The sequence below is a fragment of the Lolium rigidum genome, unplaced genomic scaffold, assembly GCF_022539505.1.
Source record: "Lolium rigidum isolate FL_2022 unplaced genomic scaffold, APGP_CSIRO_Lrig_0.1 contig_32702_1, whole genome shotgun sequence".
NCBI lineage: Eukaryota > Viridiplantae > Streptophyta > Magnoliopsida > Poales > Poaceae > Lolium > Lolium rigidum.
This window is the reverse complement of record NW_025900209.1, coordinates 10,655-31,308: the sequence shown is the minus strand read 5'-3', so window position 1 is coordinate 31,308 and position 20,654 is coordinate 10,655. Positions and strand designations below refer to the sequence as shown.

General features: G+C 48.5%; 1 protein-coding gene and 1 long non-coding RNA gene across 2 annotated transcripts; one reads left to right on the top strand and one right to left on the bottom strand.

The window, feature by feature from the left end:
* Positions 1-6,782: 6,782 nt before the first annotated feature.
* On the bottom strand, positions 6,783-7,854 carry LOC124681047. Its single transcript, XR_006995687.1, has 3 exons — positions 7,361-7,854; positions 7,229-7,271; positions 6,783-7,059 (listed from the first exon to the last, which is right to left on the bottom strand). It is a non-coding gene; the product is annotated as an uncharacterized LOC124681047 (long non-coding RNA).
* A 9,499-nt stretch (positions 7,855-17,353) lies between these two features.
* LOC124681044 (elongation factor-like GTPase 1) lies at positions 17,354-20,359 on the top strand. The gene has a single exon (XM_047216014.1). The coding sequence runs from the start codon at positions 17,354-17,356 to the stop codon at positions 20,357-20,359; it is 3,006 nt and encodes a 1,001-aa protein (XP_047071970.1).
* The last annotated feature ends 295 nt before the right edge of the window (positions 20,360-20,654 follow it).

The window sequence follows — 20,654 nt, the reverse complement described above, 5'->3', positions numbered from 1 at the left end:
TATGTGTGCTGCTCGGTTTCCGAACGGATTGAATCCGTCCGTGCTCGCACCCAACCTCGATGTTTCCGGGATCTGCCCCAAAACTTCCGAATTCATTGTCTAATGCTTTCCACCGGCTTGCATCCGAAGGGTGCGTCAAGACCGGGTGCTCAATCCGCTCTTCATCATTCAACACCGCCTCCTTTCTTTCGCGTGCCGGCGCGATGAGCTTTGCTTCCTTGCGGTCCGCGTAGAACCGTTGAAGCCGGGGGCGAGCGGGAAGTACCACACAACTTTCCGAGGAGCTTTCTTCTTCCCTTTCTTGTACCGTTCAGCTTCACACACGGGACATTTGGTCTTGTCCATGTGCTCCTTGCGATACATGATACGATCGTTGATGCAGGCGTGATACTTTTCGTGGGGTAAGTCGAGAGGGCACGTGATTCTCTTGGCCTCGGCTAGACTACCGGGACACGTGTTCCCGGCGAGGAAGGAGATCTTTCACGTATTCCGGGATGTCGTCGACGCTTGTGTCCGTCCATCCGTGTTTCGCCTTCATCCGCAGCACATCGAGAGCTACTCTCAAGCGAGACTCCCCCAACCCGCGACCCGAGTCGTACAACGGAGTATTCGAGTCTATCTCGAGTTGCTCAAGCTTTGATTTCCGCTTGGCGCCTTTCGTCTTTTCGAGAAGCAGATCTTGAAGATGAGGGTCCCGCACGACTGAAGCTAGCGGCACCTCTTCGTCGTCGTCAAGGTTATTGTCATCGTCAAGGTTATTATCGTCGTCAAGGTTATCGTCATGTGCGACAAACTCTTCATCGTCATCAGTATCATGATGCCCTCCTTCTTGCCGGCCATTTTTACCACCGCCGCCGTCGCCCCATTGACCTCCGCGCCATCATCACTCATCCATTGAGTGTGTCCATGCATGAAACCATTAGTGAGCAGGTGCCCCCGCAATTTGCCTGAATACGGGTCAAACCATTTCCCTCGTTTGCATCTCCGGCACGGACACAATACCTCCGTGCGGTTATTTTCATACATGTCGATGATCGCGTGTTTCGGATATCTCATCACGATGCTTTCACTCATCTCGATAACCATTATCGCCTCGCATGGTAAGATTACATAATTGATTAGAACCATGCATCCGCTCGGTAGTTTTCACGGAAAATTTCGGCATGACCTTCCTACACGGTAGGACATAGGAGCGCCGTAAATGTGCCGAAACGGAAACTTGAAGAATCAACATTTTCGGCGCAACGTTGGCAACTCATTTTCAACGCCAACACACACACAAGCACAAGCACAACATATATATATGCCACACACGAGAGCTTTTGCTTCAAATGTCCAACATACGTCGATTTCATTCCTTAATTTGTTCATTAATCACCTATTTGTTTGATATATTCGTCGATGAAGATCGAGACGACGCGCCGCGACAATGGCGTATGGAAGCCGACTTTCTAGATCTAGATCTAGATTGAGCGGTCAATGCGGGATAGTAGATCTAGATCTACATAGGGGGATGTGGGAGATGCATGTAGGAAGGGAAGATTTGCTCAAAAAATATTGATTTTGTTTGGTCAAATTGGTGAAATTGGGGATAGAAATGGGCAAAAATGAGCCGGGTTGGGAGAAGGCTCTGGGTTTGTGTGGAGGAGTGGAGTGTAGTGAGTGTGTGAGTGGGCGGGCTGGTTGGTGAGCTGAAATAACCGCCGGAGTTATCGCGCGCGCACCATGGACACGTGGTGCGCCGGCAACATATGCCTCTTTCGGCTATATCACCACCGTGCCAGGCCCAAGAATCATTGCCGGCGCACCGGCCCGAGGGTGCGCCGGCACATAGCGAGCTTCCACCGGCGCACCCCTGGGCTGGTGCGCCAGCAATGATTCTTGGGCCCGGCCCGAATCGACCGCGGCCATGCCGAGATTTATCGCCGGCGCAGTCCGTCCGCGGTGCGCCGGCGTAGGCTTTCATCGCCGGCGCGGCTGCAAATGAGGTGCGTCGGCAATCCATTCCCACCGGCGCATGTCAGAGGTGGTGCGCCGGCACCACTTGCCTCCACCTATAGCCATTTTCCTAGTAGTGACAAGATGCGGCTTAAGAAGCCCGATCTCTCGCAGCCTCAGCCCTCGCTCCCTGAGTACTTCGGCACCTACGCCGAGGACGTCGACAACTACTGCGCGATGGTGAGGCATCGTCACCCGGAGGTGGATGACCCCATGAGCGCGGAGGTCGACGAGGAGTCGTTGTCCCGTCGTCCCGAGGGTTGCCGCATGGCCGTCTCGCCATGATGAACAAGGCCGCCAAGCATACCCTCACCACGACCTTCACGCGTCTCAAGGCGGGCCTCACCAAGGACAGCCCCCCTCTCCCGCCTCGTCGCCGGGCTCGGCAACCCGCATACGACGTAAGTTTCTCTCATTTCCATCCTCTTTCCGACTTTCGTTCATACATTGCTAAGTGCTAATGAGACATGAATTTGTGAAATTGTAGCCCGACTTCGAGGCGGCCTACGGGCCGCTCATCAAGAATATCAGTGGCCTTCAACCAGCTGTTGGCAGCAGCAGCTCATGGAGTACATGGCATATATACATGTAAGTTCCAACCCTTGTTTTCGCAAATGATGACAAGTCCCACTTTCCCCTAGTTTGATGCTTCATTTCTACAAAGATCGACATGTAAACTATCTTGCAGCGTCGATGGTGGCCAATCAAACTGGACAGACAAAGGGATTTAGGGCCGATGCCTCCTTTCCGGGGCCGGCGCCAAACATGCCATCGAAGGAAAATTTCGCTGCGGAGTACTATGGGAGAACAGCGGTAAGTTCTTCGCCAAACCGAATACTACGGCTTTCCTTTGCCTCGCAAATTGCTAACATCTCTGGGAACATGTGTGTAGGGAACGGGATGTTCCGGAAACCAGGGTGGTGGGAGGAGATCACACCGGTTCATCATGGTGGTCCTTCTCCCGGTGCTACTCCCGGTACTTCCTCCCGGTACTTCTCCGGTCCTTCTCCCGGTGGTTCTTCCGCAGCTTCTACCGGAAGGAATCGGCCCGGAGCCGGTGTTTAGCGGCGACGCAGCTCCTCTAGTAGTCCCATTAGTAGCTACTTATGTATCCGCACTACGACACTATGACACTTGTACCTATGTTATGAGACTACGACTATGTATCCGCAACTATGTATCCGCAGCTATGTTATGAGACTTGAACTTCGTGTTATGTCTGTTTGCACTTCCTCTAGTTCGTGTGAATTATTTGTGATTTAATGTGCTGCTAATCCCGGGAAACAACCAAACCAGCAAAAAAAAGAAAAAAAGGTCTATGCTACGCCGACGGGATCACCCTCGGCATAGTGTCGACCTGGACCAAATGGTCAGGCGTACGCCGACGGGCAGCCCCTCGGCGTAGAGAGCAACAGGGTCGCCCAGGCTGCAACACGTGTGCCCTCCTACGCCGACGGCGGGCGTAGAGTGAGCCAGGAGCGTCCGTGCTGCACCACGTGGCCTCCTACGCCGACGGCCAGCGCTCGGCGTAGCGTGTGTCATGGGAGCGCCCAGGCTGCACCACGTGTCCTCCTACGCCGATGGTTTGGCCCGCGTAGCGTAACGGCCGCCGTTAGGCGAACGGCGCCGCTACCGGGGCTACGCCGAGCGCTAGTACGCCGACGGTGGCCTACAGCCGTCGGGCCTCTTCGTCTACGCCGACGGTGACGCTACGCCGAGGGCCACCCGTGCTCTGCCGAGGCGTACCTTCCCCGAGGAGCTACGCCGAGGGCCCCCGTCGGCGTAGGCTACGCCGAGGGCGAGTTTGTGCTACGCCGAGGGCCGTAGGCCGTCGGCATATCGACAGATTCCTGTAGTGACTACTATAATCTTGATTCTATAGTTGTAACTTGAAACTAAGCTTTTAATTACCGGTTTTGTTAATTCTCTGCTAGCTGAGATTTAGATTAGCGCTCAATCAAGTCAACTACCGTTAGATCTTTGTGCCAAGATTCGTGCAAGTGGCCCCACCCAACCTTATCTCTTCCCCAACTCTTCTTCTCAACTACATCCCTCGACTCAAATGAGAAAAAAGAGAGAGATGGAGTGAGCTAGTCAACCCAGCTCGCCGGAAGAACTTAGGGTTGAGAGTGCATGGTCCATGGCACCGAGGAAGAACAACGGGCTCAGAGGGATGGCCAAGTGGCGGGGAGGAGGAGTTTTGGTAGGGTGGGGCGGTGAGGCAGCACAACAAAGTGCCTGGCGCGGGCGGGGTGGATGTTGGTTCGGCCGGAGGTGGTTGCGGGAGAGGCGTGGCTCGCCAAAAGGTGGAGAGGAGTGGTGCTCCTAGAGGTGGAGAAGAAGACCATGAGAAAGGGGATGGTGACGTCATTCGACTGGGTGTTAGTCGGATCCTTTATCCTTTAGTTATATTGAAGTGATACACTACAAATATTCAAATTGGCTCCAAGAGCCATTTCAGGTTAAAAAATATGTTTATATTATAAAAAGAACCCCGAGTTCTTTTAGATGTTAATGCACATGCTTTATGTCAATATGTAAAAAATTATGGGCAAAGGATATTTTTTTTGTTGCTTGCATGAAAAAAAACATATATTCGGTGCTCAAAAAATGCTTTTCTAGAACACCCAATGTTGTTGTTATTGTTTTGTTTGTCTATGACACTACATATGTTGTTTATTTCACTCAACTTCACACACACTTGCCAGACATGAACATATGTTGTAAACAAAATTCAGATTATTTTCTAAATTTTGTAAGTATTTTAATTATTTTGATGTTCATCATGTGAGCACATGATTTAGATGAACCTTGTACAATAAATTTTGCATAGTTTAGGAACCAAAAAAAAGAGTAAAGCGATTTCTAAAGTTGATTTGGAAAAATCTTACTGTAAAATTAACTGAGATTTTGGTTCAGTTGCTTCGAAGTCGATCACGCGCGAGATCCAGGTAGCAATTTCCGAAGCCCGCAGCGGCCACAGCTCACGGTACCGTAGACGTCGATCGACCACATCGTCATCTATTCTTGGTTATTTATTCATGGACCGTTTACTCAATCATTCTTGTACAAAGCAAAGACAAGAGCACGGCACACCTGGTACAAGGAAGGAAATACTAGCAGCTAACTAAGCAGCAGACGGTTCAGCAGCGCCGGCCCTGTGATGAGGAGGAGAAGACGGTGGCGACCGGCGAGTAGGAGGAGGAGGCGGTGGCGGCAAGGGCTCCGTCGGGATGGGTGGTGGGAGCCATCCTCCTACTTTGCTGTCTGCCGACCTCGCCGTCGCTGCTGAAACAGAAGCAGCAGACGTTGCTGCTGTCACTACAGCGCAGTACTGTATGAGCAGCACCGCTATCATCCCCGCAGCGAAGACGGACTGACAACGAGACATCGCCATGATCGGCTATCTCTGTAGTAGAATGTCTATCTCTGACTGGATTGGATCGACAAGAATGTTATGAGATCCCGACCAGTTTATATATAGCCAGCGAAACGAGAGGTAATCGATCGGTGGCGCGGCGCAGTGCATCTGTCTGTGTCCACAAATTAATCGTAAGATAATTTGCCAATTAAGTTCGCATTTACACTCTGCTGCCGATCGAGCCCTATCCGTTCCAAACTCACTCAACACTAATTAATTCCTATTCATGCTTGGCTTGAGTAGTTTCTTTACTTTCTTGAATGGTCGGCACAAAACGAACATCATCCATAAAAGCAAGTACAATAGATCTAGCCAGCAGGCTCCAAGAAGATCCACATCAGCCAAAATCTTAGCTAGAAGTGAGATAAATAACGAGCGGTTCATCTAGCGTCGGCTGCAATGCGAGAAACAAGACGGAAGCATTCGCATGCAGCCTCATTCAGACTAGTCGCAATGCATAATATCATATAAAAGTATTATGCGTATGATACTACTACATGTTACCATCTTCAAAATGCATGGTATCGTATACTAGTATTATGATTTCTTTATATTAATTAATTTGTAGAATCTTAATGTAAATATACGTACACGATTTACTTGACATTAAATTTTTTTATTATGTGCTATGATACGGTATCTACTTATGATACTACTATCCTCTCTCTCATCCTTAATTGCACTGCCACATCAGCATTTTGCATGCATGAAATGTATGATAGTACCTATGCAACTAGTCACAATGGAAAGTATCATATATTAGTATCATGCATATGTTACTAGTAAACGATATTATCTTCACAATGCATAGTATCATATGTTACATGTATTTAATGATTTGTAGAATCTATATACAAAAGTGTACAAGATTTATTTGGCATTAATTTTTCTAGTTCTACGTGGTATGATACGGTTTCTACCAGCTATGATACTATTATCATCTATTTTCATCATTAATTGATATGACACATCAGCTTTTTTACATGCATGTAATGCATGATACTAGCTATGATACTTTTATTGTGAGTAGTCTGATACTCCCATTATGGATAGTCTTAGGCGCTAGCTGTATGCACTAAATGCAAGCTTTCTCACTCTTACATGCAAACATAGAAGGCTAAATAAATATTTTATAGAGCAAACCTAAGAGCAATGGCAATAGTGTAGCCAAATGCAGGCTATATAGCCATGCCATGTCAGCAAAAGCCATCTTAGAGCCCAACTCATACAATGGGCTGACTATGAGGCTGGCTGTTAAGTTGTATTTAATAAAAAATGGCATATCACCTGTTGCGATCCAGTGTGCCATGCATCTTTGTAGCAATTCAAACAACATACATGTATACCAGTCACACCATGAATATATAACAAGGCAAACTGATTCATAAGAAAAAACAAACATATGTTTCATAGACCATACCAACTCTTCAACATTGAGTATATCCAAACATAATACTTAGCACCATGACATTGACAATTAAACAGTACATGACTCTTTAGAAAAAAGCATGAACCAAACAAAATAACAGATACAGTGTCCAACAAACAAGACATCAATTTGATCTTGAAGATGATAAAGCCACAAAGCCATAGTTGGAGCATCGGTAGAAAGGAACAACAACAGCAACAACCTTCAGCCACTGTATGGAAAAAAGTAAACATGAACAAGTGTATATATTGAAACAGTAGAGTAGAATTTGTTGACCAGATTGCTGAAATAAGGTATGTAATACTAATCTAGCAGAATTTGTTCAATGAGAGAAATAAATATCAATAATGAACAAAGCAAGTCCAGATTAGAGAATGCACCTGTAGGTAGAACCTGCAGCAATCACCACATCATGGCATAGTCCTGAAATAAATAACATGTAAGATATCATGATGATCACTAGTGTTACAGGGAAAAAAGAATAGCAACATGCATATATCAGTATATCTCACCATGACTAATTATGATGGTTATTTCGAAACTTATGCCAAATATGCTCAATCAAATCATTTTTAAGTTGGGTATGTTGTGGAGGAGCACGGATTTTGGCTTTTCTATGCAGCACATCAGCGAAACATAGATTACCACCAACATTAACTTCAGGAGGTAGAGCAATTGATGCTCCTGGATTCTCATTCAAGTCAATATGAATGGCAGCCTGCTCTTTCTCATCTTCGACTATCATATTGTGAAGAATAACACAAGCTAGCATGATCCTTCCAACACTCTTTCTCTTCCATAGACGTGCAGGCCGCGGACAACGGTAAAACGGGACTGCAATACCCCGAAAGCACGCTCCACATCTTTCCTCGCCGCTTCTTGGAACTGGGCAAACAACTTGTGCTCCTCTGTTTGGGGAAGTGGTATAGTCTTCATGAAGGCAGCCCACTCTGGGTATATACCATCAGCAAGGTAGTAACCTGTGGTATACTCATTCCCATTTACAGAAAACTGAACTTGAGGGGCTTCTCCTTTCAATGCATCGAAAAACAACGAGGACTGGTTGAGCACATTAAGGTCGTTGTTTGACCCAGCAACTCCAAAGAAAGCATGCCAAATATGAAGGTCCTGGGAAGCAACGGCTTCTAGGACCATTGTTGGAACTCCATAATCCCCACGGGTGAATTGCCCCCTCCATGCTAGAGGACACTTTTCCCATCGCCAGTGCATGCAATCAATACTTCCTAGCATTCCAGGGAACCCACGAGACTCGTTAACCTGAAGTAGACGCTCGACATCCTCCTGTGTGGGGCGTCGCAAGTAGTGCCCACCAAACACTTGAATCACCCCCCGTGCAAACTTGTCCAAGCACTCTAACGCAATGGACTTCCCAATTTTCAAGTACTCATCAAGAGCATCTGCAGGGGTACCGTATGCTAGCATGCGCATGGCTGCTATACACTTTTGCAATGGTGAGAGCCCTATTCGACCAGAACAGTCTGCCCTATAAGTGAAATAGGGAGACCACTGACCAAGGGCATTCACAATGCGAACAAAGAGATCCCTATTCATACGAAATCTTGTACGAAACATACTATCGGGATAAAGTGGTTGTTCAGCGAAGTAGTCCTCCACCAAACGCTGATGAGCACCTGCATGATCCCTCCGGATGCGCTTCCTTGGACCACGTCGTCGCTGAGATAATCCCACTCCAAGCCTAGCCTTGATTTTCACCATTAGCCCCCTAGCAAAGGAGTCTAGTACGCTCTGCTCAGCAACATAGGTTTCCATGATTTTGGATGGGGCTAGCTCATCGTTTGTGCGTGTGTCTACTTTAGGATGACTCTAAGTGATATAGCCAGCAGTGGGTGGTACTATTGTTCTTGCTCTAATTGGCATATAGCATATCTTCTCCCATCGAAAGATTAATTTGCCAATTAAGTTCGCATTTACACTCTGCTGTCGATCGAGCCCTATCTATTCCAAACTCATTCAACACTAATTAATTCCTATTCATGCTTGGCTTGAGTAGTTTCTTTACTTTCTTGAATGGTCGGCACAAAACGAACATAATGAATAATTGGCATATCGCACATCTTCTATATCTTGGTTAACTAATCTTGCAGTACACAAACCAAGAGCACGACTCTACGACACGAAGACGATCGAGCAGGATATAACCTTACATTATTTCTGACCGAGGCATCAAACCAGCTTCATCAATCTTGCATATATGGTACGCTACTCATCTCCAGCCGTTTGAGGCCCCCGGGCAAAAATCCAGACATAACAAACGTCGGATTGGAAGTAAAACAGGTGTGGGGGGCAACATTTTTCTAGTCGCACCCCGGCATTCGCCCATCAGCGGCGATAGTTTCAAAAAAATCGTCTTCCCGCTACACAAAAGCATCGCCAAAGTTCGGCGATTGGATCAGCCACATTTCGGTGATCAAAACAGAAACTAGAGGATAACAGGCTCATTGGCGATCCCTTCATGAGCCTCGTCTGGCGCGGCATCGGCCGGCGAAGCATCGACGGCTGCCGGTGTCGTAGCGGCGGGAGTAGACGTCGAAGTGGAGGACGAAGCAGCCGAGGGGGGCCGGAGGATGTCTTGGCGGTGGGCATCATACCAAGCCCTCGTCTCCTCGTCCATCTTGCCGTCGTTGCCGCCGACCAGGAACGCCAGGTCGGTGTTCCTCTTCTTCGCCGCGGAGGTTTCCTTCAGCAAGGTTATCCGGACGCCCTGGTTTGCGAGCATCTCCTTCCACCGCACGTCATGCTTGTCATCCCTCCCGGCGGCGTGCGCCCTCGTGTTGGCTCAGCACTTGTCGAAGGACGCCTGCAACCTTTTGGCTGGATGGCCCGCCTTCTTCAGCTCTTTTGGCTTCTTCTAGCCGAACTCGGGGCGGCCGGCCGACGCGGCAGGGGCTAGATCGTCGGGGTTGTACTGCTCGCCCTTGTTATTCGCGACATTCTTGCGCACCTCCTTCCACTTCTCGATGCGGGCGAAGATGTTGAGGTACTTGAACGTCTGGCCGTCGGTGCCGTTCGCGTACATGTCGAATGCTCGCCACATCTGCAAAACTAGGCCGGCAAATCAAGATTAAACCTTGGCGATCCAGGGTCGACGGAGGAGCCACGGCCAGTGAGCATACCTTGTCTTCAAAGTCGGCTCCGCTCACTGGGAGTTCGTCGATCTCCTCCTATATGCCATGCCACTTGCTGCACGCCGCCTGAATGATCCCCCAATGGGTACCCATTGCCTTGTCGCTGCGTATCAACACCGTCTTGTTGAAGTATGGATCGACGATTTTGCGCTCGTCGAACGCCAACTTGACCCGCTGCCAATATGTCTTGAAGTTTTGATTGGCGCCGGTGATGCCGTTCATGGAAACGGTCTTCCAAGCTTCGACGAGGCACTCCTCTTCTTTGCCCGTCCATTTGATCCGTGGCTCAGCCGGCGGTGATTTCTTCTTCCTTTTCTTCCTCCGCTTGGTCGCCGCCGCCATGGGTTCAGGCGCGCGCGTCCTCTTTGTCGACGTCGTGGTCGAGGTCGGCATGTTCATCTTCTTCGTCGATGTCTTGGGTAACGTCGTTCTGATCGTCGACGGCACCCCGCGACACGACGGCTTCCGTCACCCTTGCCTCCTCTTGTGTGAAGAAATCTGGGCTCGACGCGGCCGCCATGGAGCCCGACGTGATCATCTCGTGCATCACTTCGTCATTCGGCGGCGGCATCCCGGGGTTGGAGAAGGAGAGCGGCCCACGGCGCTGATAACGCGTGAAGCACACGTCCATTGGGAACCCCAAGTGGAAGGCGTGATGCGTATAGAAGCAAGTTTCCCTCAGTATGGAACCAAGGTTTATCGAACCAGTAGGAGTCAAGGGCCACGTGAAGGTTGTTGGTGAAGGAGTGTAGTGCGGCGCAACACCAGTGATTCCGGCGCCAACGTGGAACCTGCACAACACAATCAAAATACTTTGCCCCAACGTAACAGTGAGGTTGTCAATCTCACCGGCTTGCTGAAAACAAATGATTAAACGTATGGTGTGGAGAATGATGTTTGTTTGCGAAGAACAACAAAGAACAGAGATTGCAGTAGATTGTATTTCAGATATAAAATAATGGACCGGGGTCCACAGTTCACTAGTGCTGTCTCTCCAATAAGATAAATAACATGTTGGGTGAACAAATTATAGGTGGACAATTGACAAATAAAGATTCAATACATATCATGATGATCACTATGAGATTTAATCAGGGCATTACGACAAAGAACATATACCACCATCCAGCATGCATCTATGCCTAAATAGTCCACCTTCAGGTTAGCATCCGCACCCCTTCCAGTATTAAGTTGCAAACAACAGATAATTAAATTAAGTATGGTGCGTAATGTAATCAACACAAATATCATTAGACAAAGCATTGATGTTTTATCCCTAGTAGCAACAGCTCGCCAAAGCTAGAACAAGAAAACGACAAGTTTCGTCAGTGTATAGCATATGCAACAGCTCAAGTGAATTGTCATCTAACCAAACATTCAGAAGCAGCATTGTACCCTAAGCTAAAACATGACATGTGTGATGTTCATGGGGCAATGCTCAAAGGTCCGCACAACCTGGATGCACATAAGATGACCTTTCCACATGCCGCCCATTGAATTGAAAATTTTCTTTGTAAAAGGTAAAATATAAATAAGTAGATGCAATATTAGCCATGTCATGTAAAATATTGTTTCTCAGCATTGTTCACATAATGCATCCTAATAACTTTACAGATTTGACCAAATGGGTAAATAAATTTGAAAACCTGATTGGTTGTTTCATAAAACACAAATATGCAGCCTAAAATACGCAATATACGATGTTGTCAGATAGCAGCAAAACCTCCAACATAACATGATAAACCGGGTCGCTGGGAAACGGGAAAAGGAGCGGAATAACAAAAGTTGAATGAATCAAAGTAACATCCCAGCATGGATAGCCCCAAACCAGTGTGCCTCCAACCTCACTCCCGAAAACGGATCTGCCAAATCATGCTGGAGACAAGGGGGAGAACACGTGCACCTCAGGTCGGAGCGAGATACCAAGCAGCCTTGAGCAAGATGGGATTTGCATGAACTAACCTAAACCGGCATCGCGGGCCAAAGTCAGTCTTCGATCCACCTCTATCCAAACATGCGGAAGAAGACGGGCCATGTTGCTCTGGATTCATGGACGGTTGCTCTGGATTCATGGACCCCAGGGTCCCCATATTCAATTCACCCCTGATCCAAACTTTATGTACTTATGTTTGAGTAAGGATAAGCAAACAAGTCAAAGCTTTTAACTTAAGAAAAAATTCCGCTTGTATGTAGTTATCAGAGAAGGATAAAATCAGTGAATAGCATGTCACACCAAACATTAGTTCGGATTGTGAAAGTCCAAACCATAATCAGTCATTCACGGGCATCATTTTAGCAAAACAAATATGTAATTAATTTTCATAGAAAAGAAGGAATGAGAAACAATTACTATGCTCCTTTAAGCAAGTCGATAGGTACAATGTATCGGTATAACTAAAAGCTTCAGATTCAATCTTATGCAAGGAGGTGTTTTAGAATAAGTGTCCCTGAAGTAAAAATGAGTGCTTTAGAATCCTGTAATGGAAGCAAACAAATATCATCCAAGGTGATTTCTTTAGGTAGTCAATCACAATCTCATCAAAAAAATCGGTAAGCAAAATACACACGCCGGTTCAACTGCATCTAAATATAGGTATTCATGATCGTTCTTGCTATGATTGTCAATTATTTATTCTCTACATTCTGTAAACACCACATATTTTCTCTTTCCTAAAACATCCAAATATTTTACTTAGGAAGTAGGAGCTTTCCTGGATCTAACCTTTAGTCATGTATTCAGTAGTCTATTAAACAAAATGACAAATACATGATCACCTATGAACTTCATGTTTAGTGCATATTCCTAAAACTTGAGGTTTTTCTTTACAATATTAACATGTTTGCTAAGTGATAAACATAGCATGTAAAAACTGGAAGGGGGGGAACTTACTTATGCTAGTCCCATAAAGATAATCAAAATATGTGAAACCAACTCAAAATTGCTCGAGATTTTCCCAATACAAATACTCCTTAACACTATCACTTGACTCCACAAAAGAAAATGCAGTGCTGCATAACACAAGACTGTAATGTATGTGTGAACAAACTGTAGAGCAAAATGGCAAAATGAACCAATGAGATTTCATCTATGATCCAAGTAATGTCTGTAGATAGGATAATAGATACAACGTTCATAACGAGAACCAGCACAAGAATCGGCAGTCACTACTGCTCTAGCACAAGATGTAATGATTTTAGGAGAAATGCATCTGAGCTGCCATGAGCAAGATCAATTTCAGGATAGGATAGAGAATGATCAACAAAATATTTGTAAATGCCAGCTACCTTGGGCGTTGGGGAGGTCTTAGAGCATCTCCAACAGGCGCTCTATCCCGCGTTGTATCCAAAAAAACGGCTAGTTTAGCGCGTGGGCGCAAAATTCTGCTCCAGCAAGTGCTCTATCCCGTGCTGTAAAATACAGCTTGGGGCAAACGCACTATGTCGTGCACTATATCTACAGCACCGAAAAGAGCGCGTTGTATCCGTCGCGCGCAGAAACAAGTACAGATTTTTAGAGCTCCAAGGTTTAGAGCTTCTGTTGGAGGTGAATATGCCCTCACGCACAAAACATGGATAGAGCGCGCTCTAAAGTGATTTTTACAGCGCCAAATTTAGAGCGCCCGCTGGAGATGCTCTTAAGTGGAGATGCATGTGGTGTGCCGTCGATAGTAGCTAGCAGACCTGAAAGCCAAACCCAGCTCTCAACCAATCCAATAAATCAAGCCCACTCCTTCTATTCTGGTCCAAAAGCCCAACTCTGGTCCAAAAGAGATAACATCCATCAGAACAATTTCTATGGAGAGGCATGAACAGGGAATGCGCATCGTATAAATGCAAGGAAGTGCTCTAGAGTAAGTGTCATAAAAGTAAAAGAAGTGCTTTAGAATCAGTGTTATGGAAGCAAACAAATATCATCCCAGGTAAGTTCAATTTGGCAATCACAATCTCATCTGAAAATTAGAAAAAAGCACACCACTCGCTAAAGAGGTAAATACCAATCAGACGAAGTGATGTATAATTTCTGTTAAAAATTTGACATGAAGTGATATAGAATTTGTAAGACTGCGAAATTAAAGTTCAAGTAAACTGAACTTTACTGGCATTGGGCAGACAAAATGCGGCCAAGAGATAGTTGGACATCTACTTGAACAGATCACATGATGCCCCATTTACATACCTTATTATCAAATATGAAAATTCAGTTAGCAAGATTTAACTCTTTAACTGGCATACCAATGAACCACAAGGCCTCAACTTTGAAACTGAAACCTTTAATTTGAATGTTTTTGGTAGGCCAAATATCCACCTTTAATGTGAATCTATGTTGTACGGCTGAAGTTCAGAATATTGTCGCTAGCATAGAAAAAAACTTGATCAGCCACTGTCAAGAGAAGAAAGCACTCATGATTTGACTTGATATATAACCATCTCTTATGGGGAGCATTTGGCTTTCTTCAGAAATTTATCAGCATGATAGAGACCATAAAATCCTTGATGAACAGGTTGCTCTATGTTCTTTTGGCGACAACAAAATCAAAATTCACAATAGGCCAACATCATTTGAAAATCACATCTAACAAAGTCAACTGGTGTCCATCTCTCTATCTCACACTTACGTTGAATGCGTTGCTTCAGTATGCATCAGGAGCTAGACCGTGTGACCATCAGATAGTGATACGTCCAAAACGTATCTACTTTCCCGAACACTTTTGCTATTGTTTTGCCTCTAATTTGTGTATTTTGGATACAACTAACACGGACTAACGCTGTTTTCAGCAGAATTGCTCTGGTGTCTCGTTTTTGTGCAGAAATCCAACTTTCAGGAAAATCCTCGGAATTTATGCGAAAGGTCCTATTTTTCCAGAATATTGACGGAGCCAGAAGAGCAAGCCAGGTGGGGGCCCGAGGCCCCCACACACTAGGCCGGCGCGGCCCAGGAGGGGGGCGCGCCGCCTTGTTGTGTGGGCGCCTCGGCGGCCCCCCGACGCTCTCCTTTCGACTACAAAGTCCCTTCGACCTAAAAACGCCAGGAGGTTCGACCATATTTCCAGAGACCATCCAGTACGCCGCCACCATCGCGAAACTCCGCCTCGGGACCAGAAACTCCGTTCTGGCACTCCGCCGGAGACGGGAATTGAGGGGATCTTCACCGCCATCACCACCGACGCCTCTCCATCGACCAGCCATGTTTCCCCCATCCATGTGTGAGTAATTCCCCCGCTGTAGGCTGAAGGGGATGGTAGGAATTGGATGAGATTGATCATGTAATAGTCACAACATTGTTAGGGCATGGTGCCTAGTATCCGTAGATGTCACTTTTATGATATTGTTGCAACTTGTTATGATTAATGCTTGTCACTAGGGCCCGAGTGCCATGATCTCAGATCTGAACATGTTATTTTTTCATCATGATATGCATTGTTTTATGATCTTACCTGCAAGTTGTATACACACGTCGCTGTTCGGAACCCGAGGCCCCAAAGTGACAAGAATTGGGACAACCGGAGGGGAAGGCGGTGATGTGAGGATCACATGTGTTCACGGAGTGTTAATGCTTTGCTCCGCATGCTCTATTAAAAGGAGTACCTTAATTTCCAAGTAGTTTCCTAGAGGCCCGGCTGCCACCGGCTGGTAGGACAAAAGATGTTGTGCAAGTTTCTCATTGCGAGCACGTACGACTATATATGGAACACATGCCTATTGATTGATTAGTACTTGGATACCACTTTATTATTACCTGCAAATTCCCTACCATGATTGTTACATGAATTCTCTCATCCATGCAACGCCTCGTTCATCCGTCCCCGTGCCTACGTATTTTAATCCTGCTGTTTACTATAATCACTACCGCTGTCTTTATTTCACCGCCGCTGTTATTTCACTATTCCTACTGCTATAAAATTGTTGCTCTCGATAAACTCTTGCGAGCAAGTCTCGTTTCGAGTGCGGCTGAATTGACAACTCCGCTGTTAAGGCTTACAAGTATTCTTTGTCTCCCCTTGTGTCGAATCAATAAATTGGGTAATACTTCCCTCGAAGACTGTTGCTATCCCCTATACTTGTGGGTCATCAGATAGCCAAGTATTACATCCTTTAAAGCACCAATCAACAATCAATTCTTATGAGATCTCATCCTCAGAATCATGTGGTTTGTTTACCTGGGTCGAGGAGAAGGTCCAGATCAAACTCCGGGGACTGTGGAGGCAGCGAGACTCGGTGGCGACGAAGGGGAGACCTGGTCCCATCGGTACGGAGACCAAATGTCTAGTGCGTTGTCGTTGTCGCCCTGAAGGCCTTGATGCTGCATCGGCCAATCCCGTCCTCGCCGACCTCCGCGACAAAGCTGGAGGAGGTGATGGTGGAGCGTGGCAGGACGAAGGAGGACGATGGGGGCGGGGACGCGGGTCCTTGAGCGTGTGGTTCCGTGGTCGTCTCTCCATGCGAGAGGAGGCAGGCCTGGGCGAGCCTGGCCTCGCCAAACCGCGGCCGGTCGGGGCGATCTCCTGTCCTGGCCGAGGTCGTGCAGAGGCGGGGCAGGTAGAGGGGCGACGGGGCGAGGTCCTGGCGAGCGGCGGCGGGTGAGGTCCTGGCGAGCGACGGCGGACAGGGGGTAATCGATGTGGTCAAACTACGACGGGCGAGGTTCTGGCAAGCGGCGATGGGCGAGGTCCTGGCAAGCGACGGCGGATAGGTGATAATCGACGTGGTCGAGCGGCGCCGGGCAAGGTTCTGGCAAGCGGCGGCGGGCGTGGTACTCGGAAACAAAGGAGGCAAGGTAGTGGTGTTTGGGAAACGGATTTTTGGGCTTGGCCGGCCCATCTGTGCGGTAGCGACGTGCGACGAAGGACGATGAAAGTTTGACGTATTGCTCCGTAGGCAGAATAAGGAACATGTTCCTCCTTTTTAAGTAGTGTAGATTTATATTAATGTACTACTATAGCTGTGTTTTGTGCATGTTCCCAAAAACCAAGGTTTGTGCATGTTCGAATAAAATAGGAAAGCCCAACTCCCAATTATGTCATGTTGGATGGGCTGCCCAACTCCCAATCAGGCTGGATCGGATGGGCTCAAAATAGGCGTATGCCCTCGGTGGTAAACTAATACGGACTATTTTAGTTACCGGAAGGCACCACGAGAGGCCAGGCCCAATCGGCCCTGTTCCGGGTTCCTCTTCCGTCCGGCCGCAACTACGATCGAGGTAACGCCGGCGGCCACCGGCGGCAGCGGCGACCAAGGCGCCGAGCCGCGACCCTGTTTCACCTCTTCGTCCCCGTCCGCTCCTCGGCATCAGCAAGCACGACGGAAGGGAGCTCCAGGGCGAACCCCCAAACCCTAGCAATGGTGACGGCGGTGGCGGCAGCCGGTGACCCTCGCCTAGTCCGCAACACATGCATTATGGCGCACGTAGACCACGGCAAGACCACGCTGGCCGACCACCTGGTGGCGTACGGCAGCGGCGGCGGCCTCCTCACCCCCAAGTGGGCTGGCCAAGCCCGCGTCATGGACCACCTGCCGGAGGAGCGGGCGCGGGCCATCACGATGAAGTCCGCCGCGGTCGCGCTCCGCCACGGCGCCCACCGCGTCCACCTCATCGACTCCCCCGGCCACCTCGACTTCTGCTCCGAGGTCTCCGCCGCCGCGCGGCTCGCCGACTCGGCGCTCATCCTCGTCGACGTCGTCGACGGCGTCCACGTCCAGACCCACGCCGCGCTGCGCAAGGCCTTCGCCGAGCGCCTCCGCCCCTGCCTCGTCCTCAACAAGCTCGACCGCCTCATCACCGAGATGCGGCTCGAGCCCGAGGAGGCGTACCGCCGCCTCCGCCGCATCGTCGCCGAGGCCAATTCCGTCTACTCCGACCTGCGCTCGGGGTCCTACTTCTCCTCCCTCCTCGACGGGGACGGTGACGAGGACGCCTTCGCGCCGCAGAAGGGCAACGTCATCTTCGCCTGCGCCCGTGACGGCTGGGGATTCCGAGTCCACGACTTCGCCGCTCTGTACGCCCAGGCTCACCCCGACATGGCGAGCAAATTGCTGGCAGGGCTCTGGGGGCCGTACTGCTGGGACAAGAAGAACAGGAAGGTTGTGGGGAAAGATGCCATGGCCAGCCAGCAGCCAATGTTTGTAGAGTTCGTGCTCAAGCCGCTATGGAAGGCCTACAAGGAGGGTCTGAAGGAGGATGGCGCAAGCTGGCTGCGCGATCAGGTGGTCTCGAGGTACAATCTGAAGGTGTCACAGCGCGAGCTTCAGAACAAGGAACCTGACAAGGTGCTGCAAGCCGTGCTGAAGGCCTGGCTGCCTCTTGCAGAAACGGTGATGACGATGCTCGTGGAGTGCACTCAGGACCCAATTGCCGCCCAGAGATTCAGAGTGCCGAAGCTTATGCCCGAGAGAGAGCTGGCGCCAGGGGATGCTGCAGAGCATGCCGGCATTGTCGCCGAGGCTGACAAGGTGAGGAGGTGTGTGACGGCCTGCAGCACCAGCGCAAGGGCACCCGTGGTGGTGTTCGTGTCCAAGATGTTTGGGCTGGCATACAAGGATCTGCCACTCAGTGGGCTGGATGGAGAGCTGCTCAACCACACCACCAATGGATCAGATGATGAGTGTTTCCTGGCATTTGCGCGGGTTTTCAGCGGCGTTCTCCGTGCCGGGCAGAAGGTGTTTGTGCTGTCGCCGATGTATGATCCTCTGAAAGGGGACACAACAGGCAAGCATTTGAAGGAGGTGGAGCTGCAGCACTTGTATGAGATGCAGGGACAGGACCTGAGGGCGGTTGCCAGCGTAGGCGCCGGGAATTTGGTTGCCATCCAGGGCCTCGGTGACCACATCATGAAGACGGCCACATTGTCATCCACGAGGAACTGCTGGCCTTTTGCGAGCATGTTGTTCCAGGTTTCTCCATTGCTGAAGGTTGCAATTGAGCCGTCCAACCTGGCTGATCTGGGAACATTTGTTAATGGGCTTAGGCTACTTAACCAGGCGGACCCATTGGCTGAGTGCACCCAAGAAAATGGCCAGTATCTCCTCGCCGCAGCGGGGAAGGTACATTTGGAGCTTTGTATAAAGAATCTGAATGAGAGATTTGCAAAAAATGTTAAACTGAATGTCTCTGAGCCCTTGGTATCATTCAAGGAAACCATCCAAGGAGAAGGTGTTGGCAATATGGAGAGCCGGAAGGGTCCACAGGAATTTGTTGAGAGGACTGCTCCAGATGGAAAATTTGCTGTGAGAGTTAAAGTCATCAGACTTCCAGATGCTCTGACTAAGGTCCTTGAGGAAAATGAAATATTGCTTTCCCAAACAATTCAGGGGCAAACAGCGAGAAGCAACGGAGCAACAGGTTTACAATGTTCTCAGGATGATGCTCGTTCTGTGTCAAAGCTTAGGCAGCATATGCTCAGTGCTATAGACCGTGAACTGGAAGCGATTTCTATGCAAGTGGATAAATTAAAGCTCGAGCGCTATAGGAAGATACTGCTTGGATACTTGCAGAGAATCTGGGCCCTAGGTCCTTCGCTCGTCGGTCCAAACCTCCTCCTCTCTCCTGATGTAAGATCACGCAGTGGTGCGATAACCAGCCAAGATGGAAGAGAGGGTATTCTTGTGTGCGGTACATGTCACGTCTCGGATAAATTGGGTTTTGTGAGTGTGTGTGATGCAGAAACCAGCAATGGCATTGCTAACAGTGAACCATCGACAGGTGCTCCTGATCATGAGACACTAAGGAACATCGTTGTCTCGGGATTTCAGGAGGCCACAAACGCAGGGCCTTTGTGTGATGAACCTATGTGGGGTCTGGCATTCATCGTTGAGCCCTTCATATTCACTCACAGCCCAGATAACGCCAATCGCTCTTACGAGCACAAAGCAGCAGTCAGGGAAGCATGCCGGGCAGCAGTGCTTCAGAGCAAGCCAAGGCTAGTCCAATCCATGTATTTCTGCGAATTGACCACTCCCTCGGTGTATTTAGGTGCAGTCTATGCTGTTCTTGGTGATTGCCGAGCAAAGGTGCTGAAAGAAGAGATGCAAGAAGGAACTTCACTGTTTACAGTGCATGCCTATCTGCCAGTTGCTGAGAGCTCTGAATTCTCTGAGAAGCTTAGGAGCGCAACTTCAGGTGCAGCCAGTGCACGTCTTGCTTTGAGTCACTGGGAAGCTATTCCTCGAGATCCCTTCTTTGTCCCGAAAACTAAGGAGGAGATTGAGGAATTTGGAGATGGTTCAAACATGGGACCAAACTTGGCGAAGACACTCATCAACTCGGTGAGGCGGAGAAAGGGGCTACACGTTGAAGACAAGGTCGTGGAGCACGGCACAAAACAGCGCACTCGTGCTAAGAAAGTGTAGTTATGGTTTTCGGTATTACATACTTTGTCCTGCTATAAAATGAAATATAATCAAATTTGTAAATTGTGTGGGCCTTTTACTTTTACTCGCTGAGGATTTCTAGTGGAGACAGGAGACTGTTGTATTGAGACATGTGACATGATGTTGGATTCTTGAGAGGGATTTGTAGTAGTAGTTACTGTTTTTTTTTCCTGCTCCTCCATGCTTGGCTCCTCTAATACTACTTAGTACCTGTGAACTCAAATTAGAATGATTTATGTGGGTATATCAGGTTAGTAGGTTTCACAATATTCTG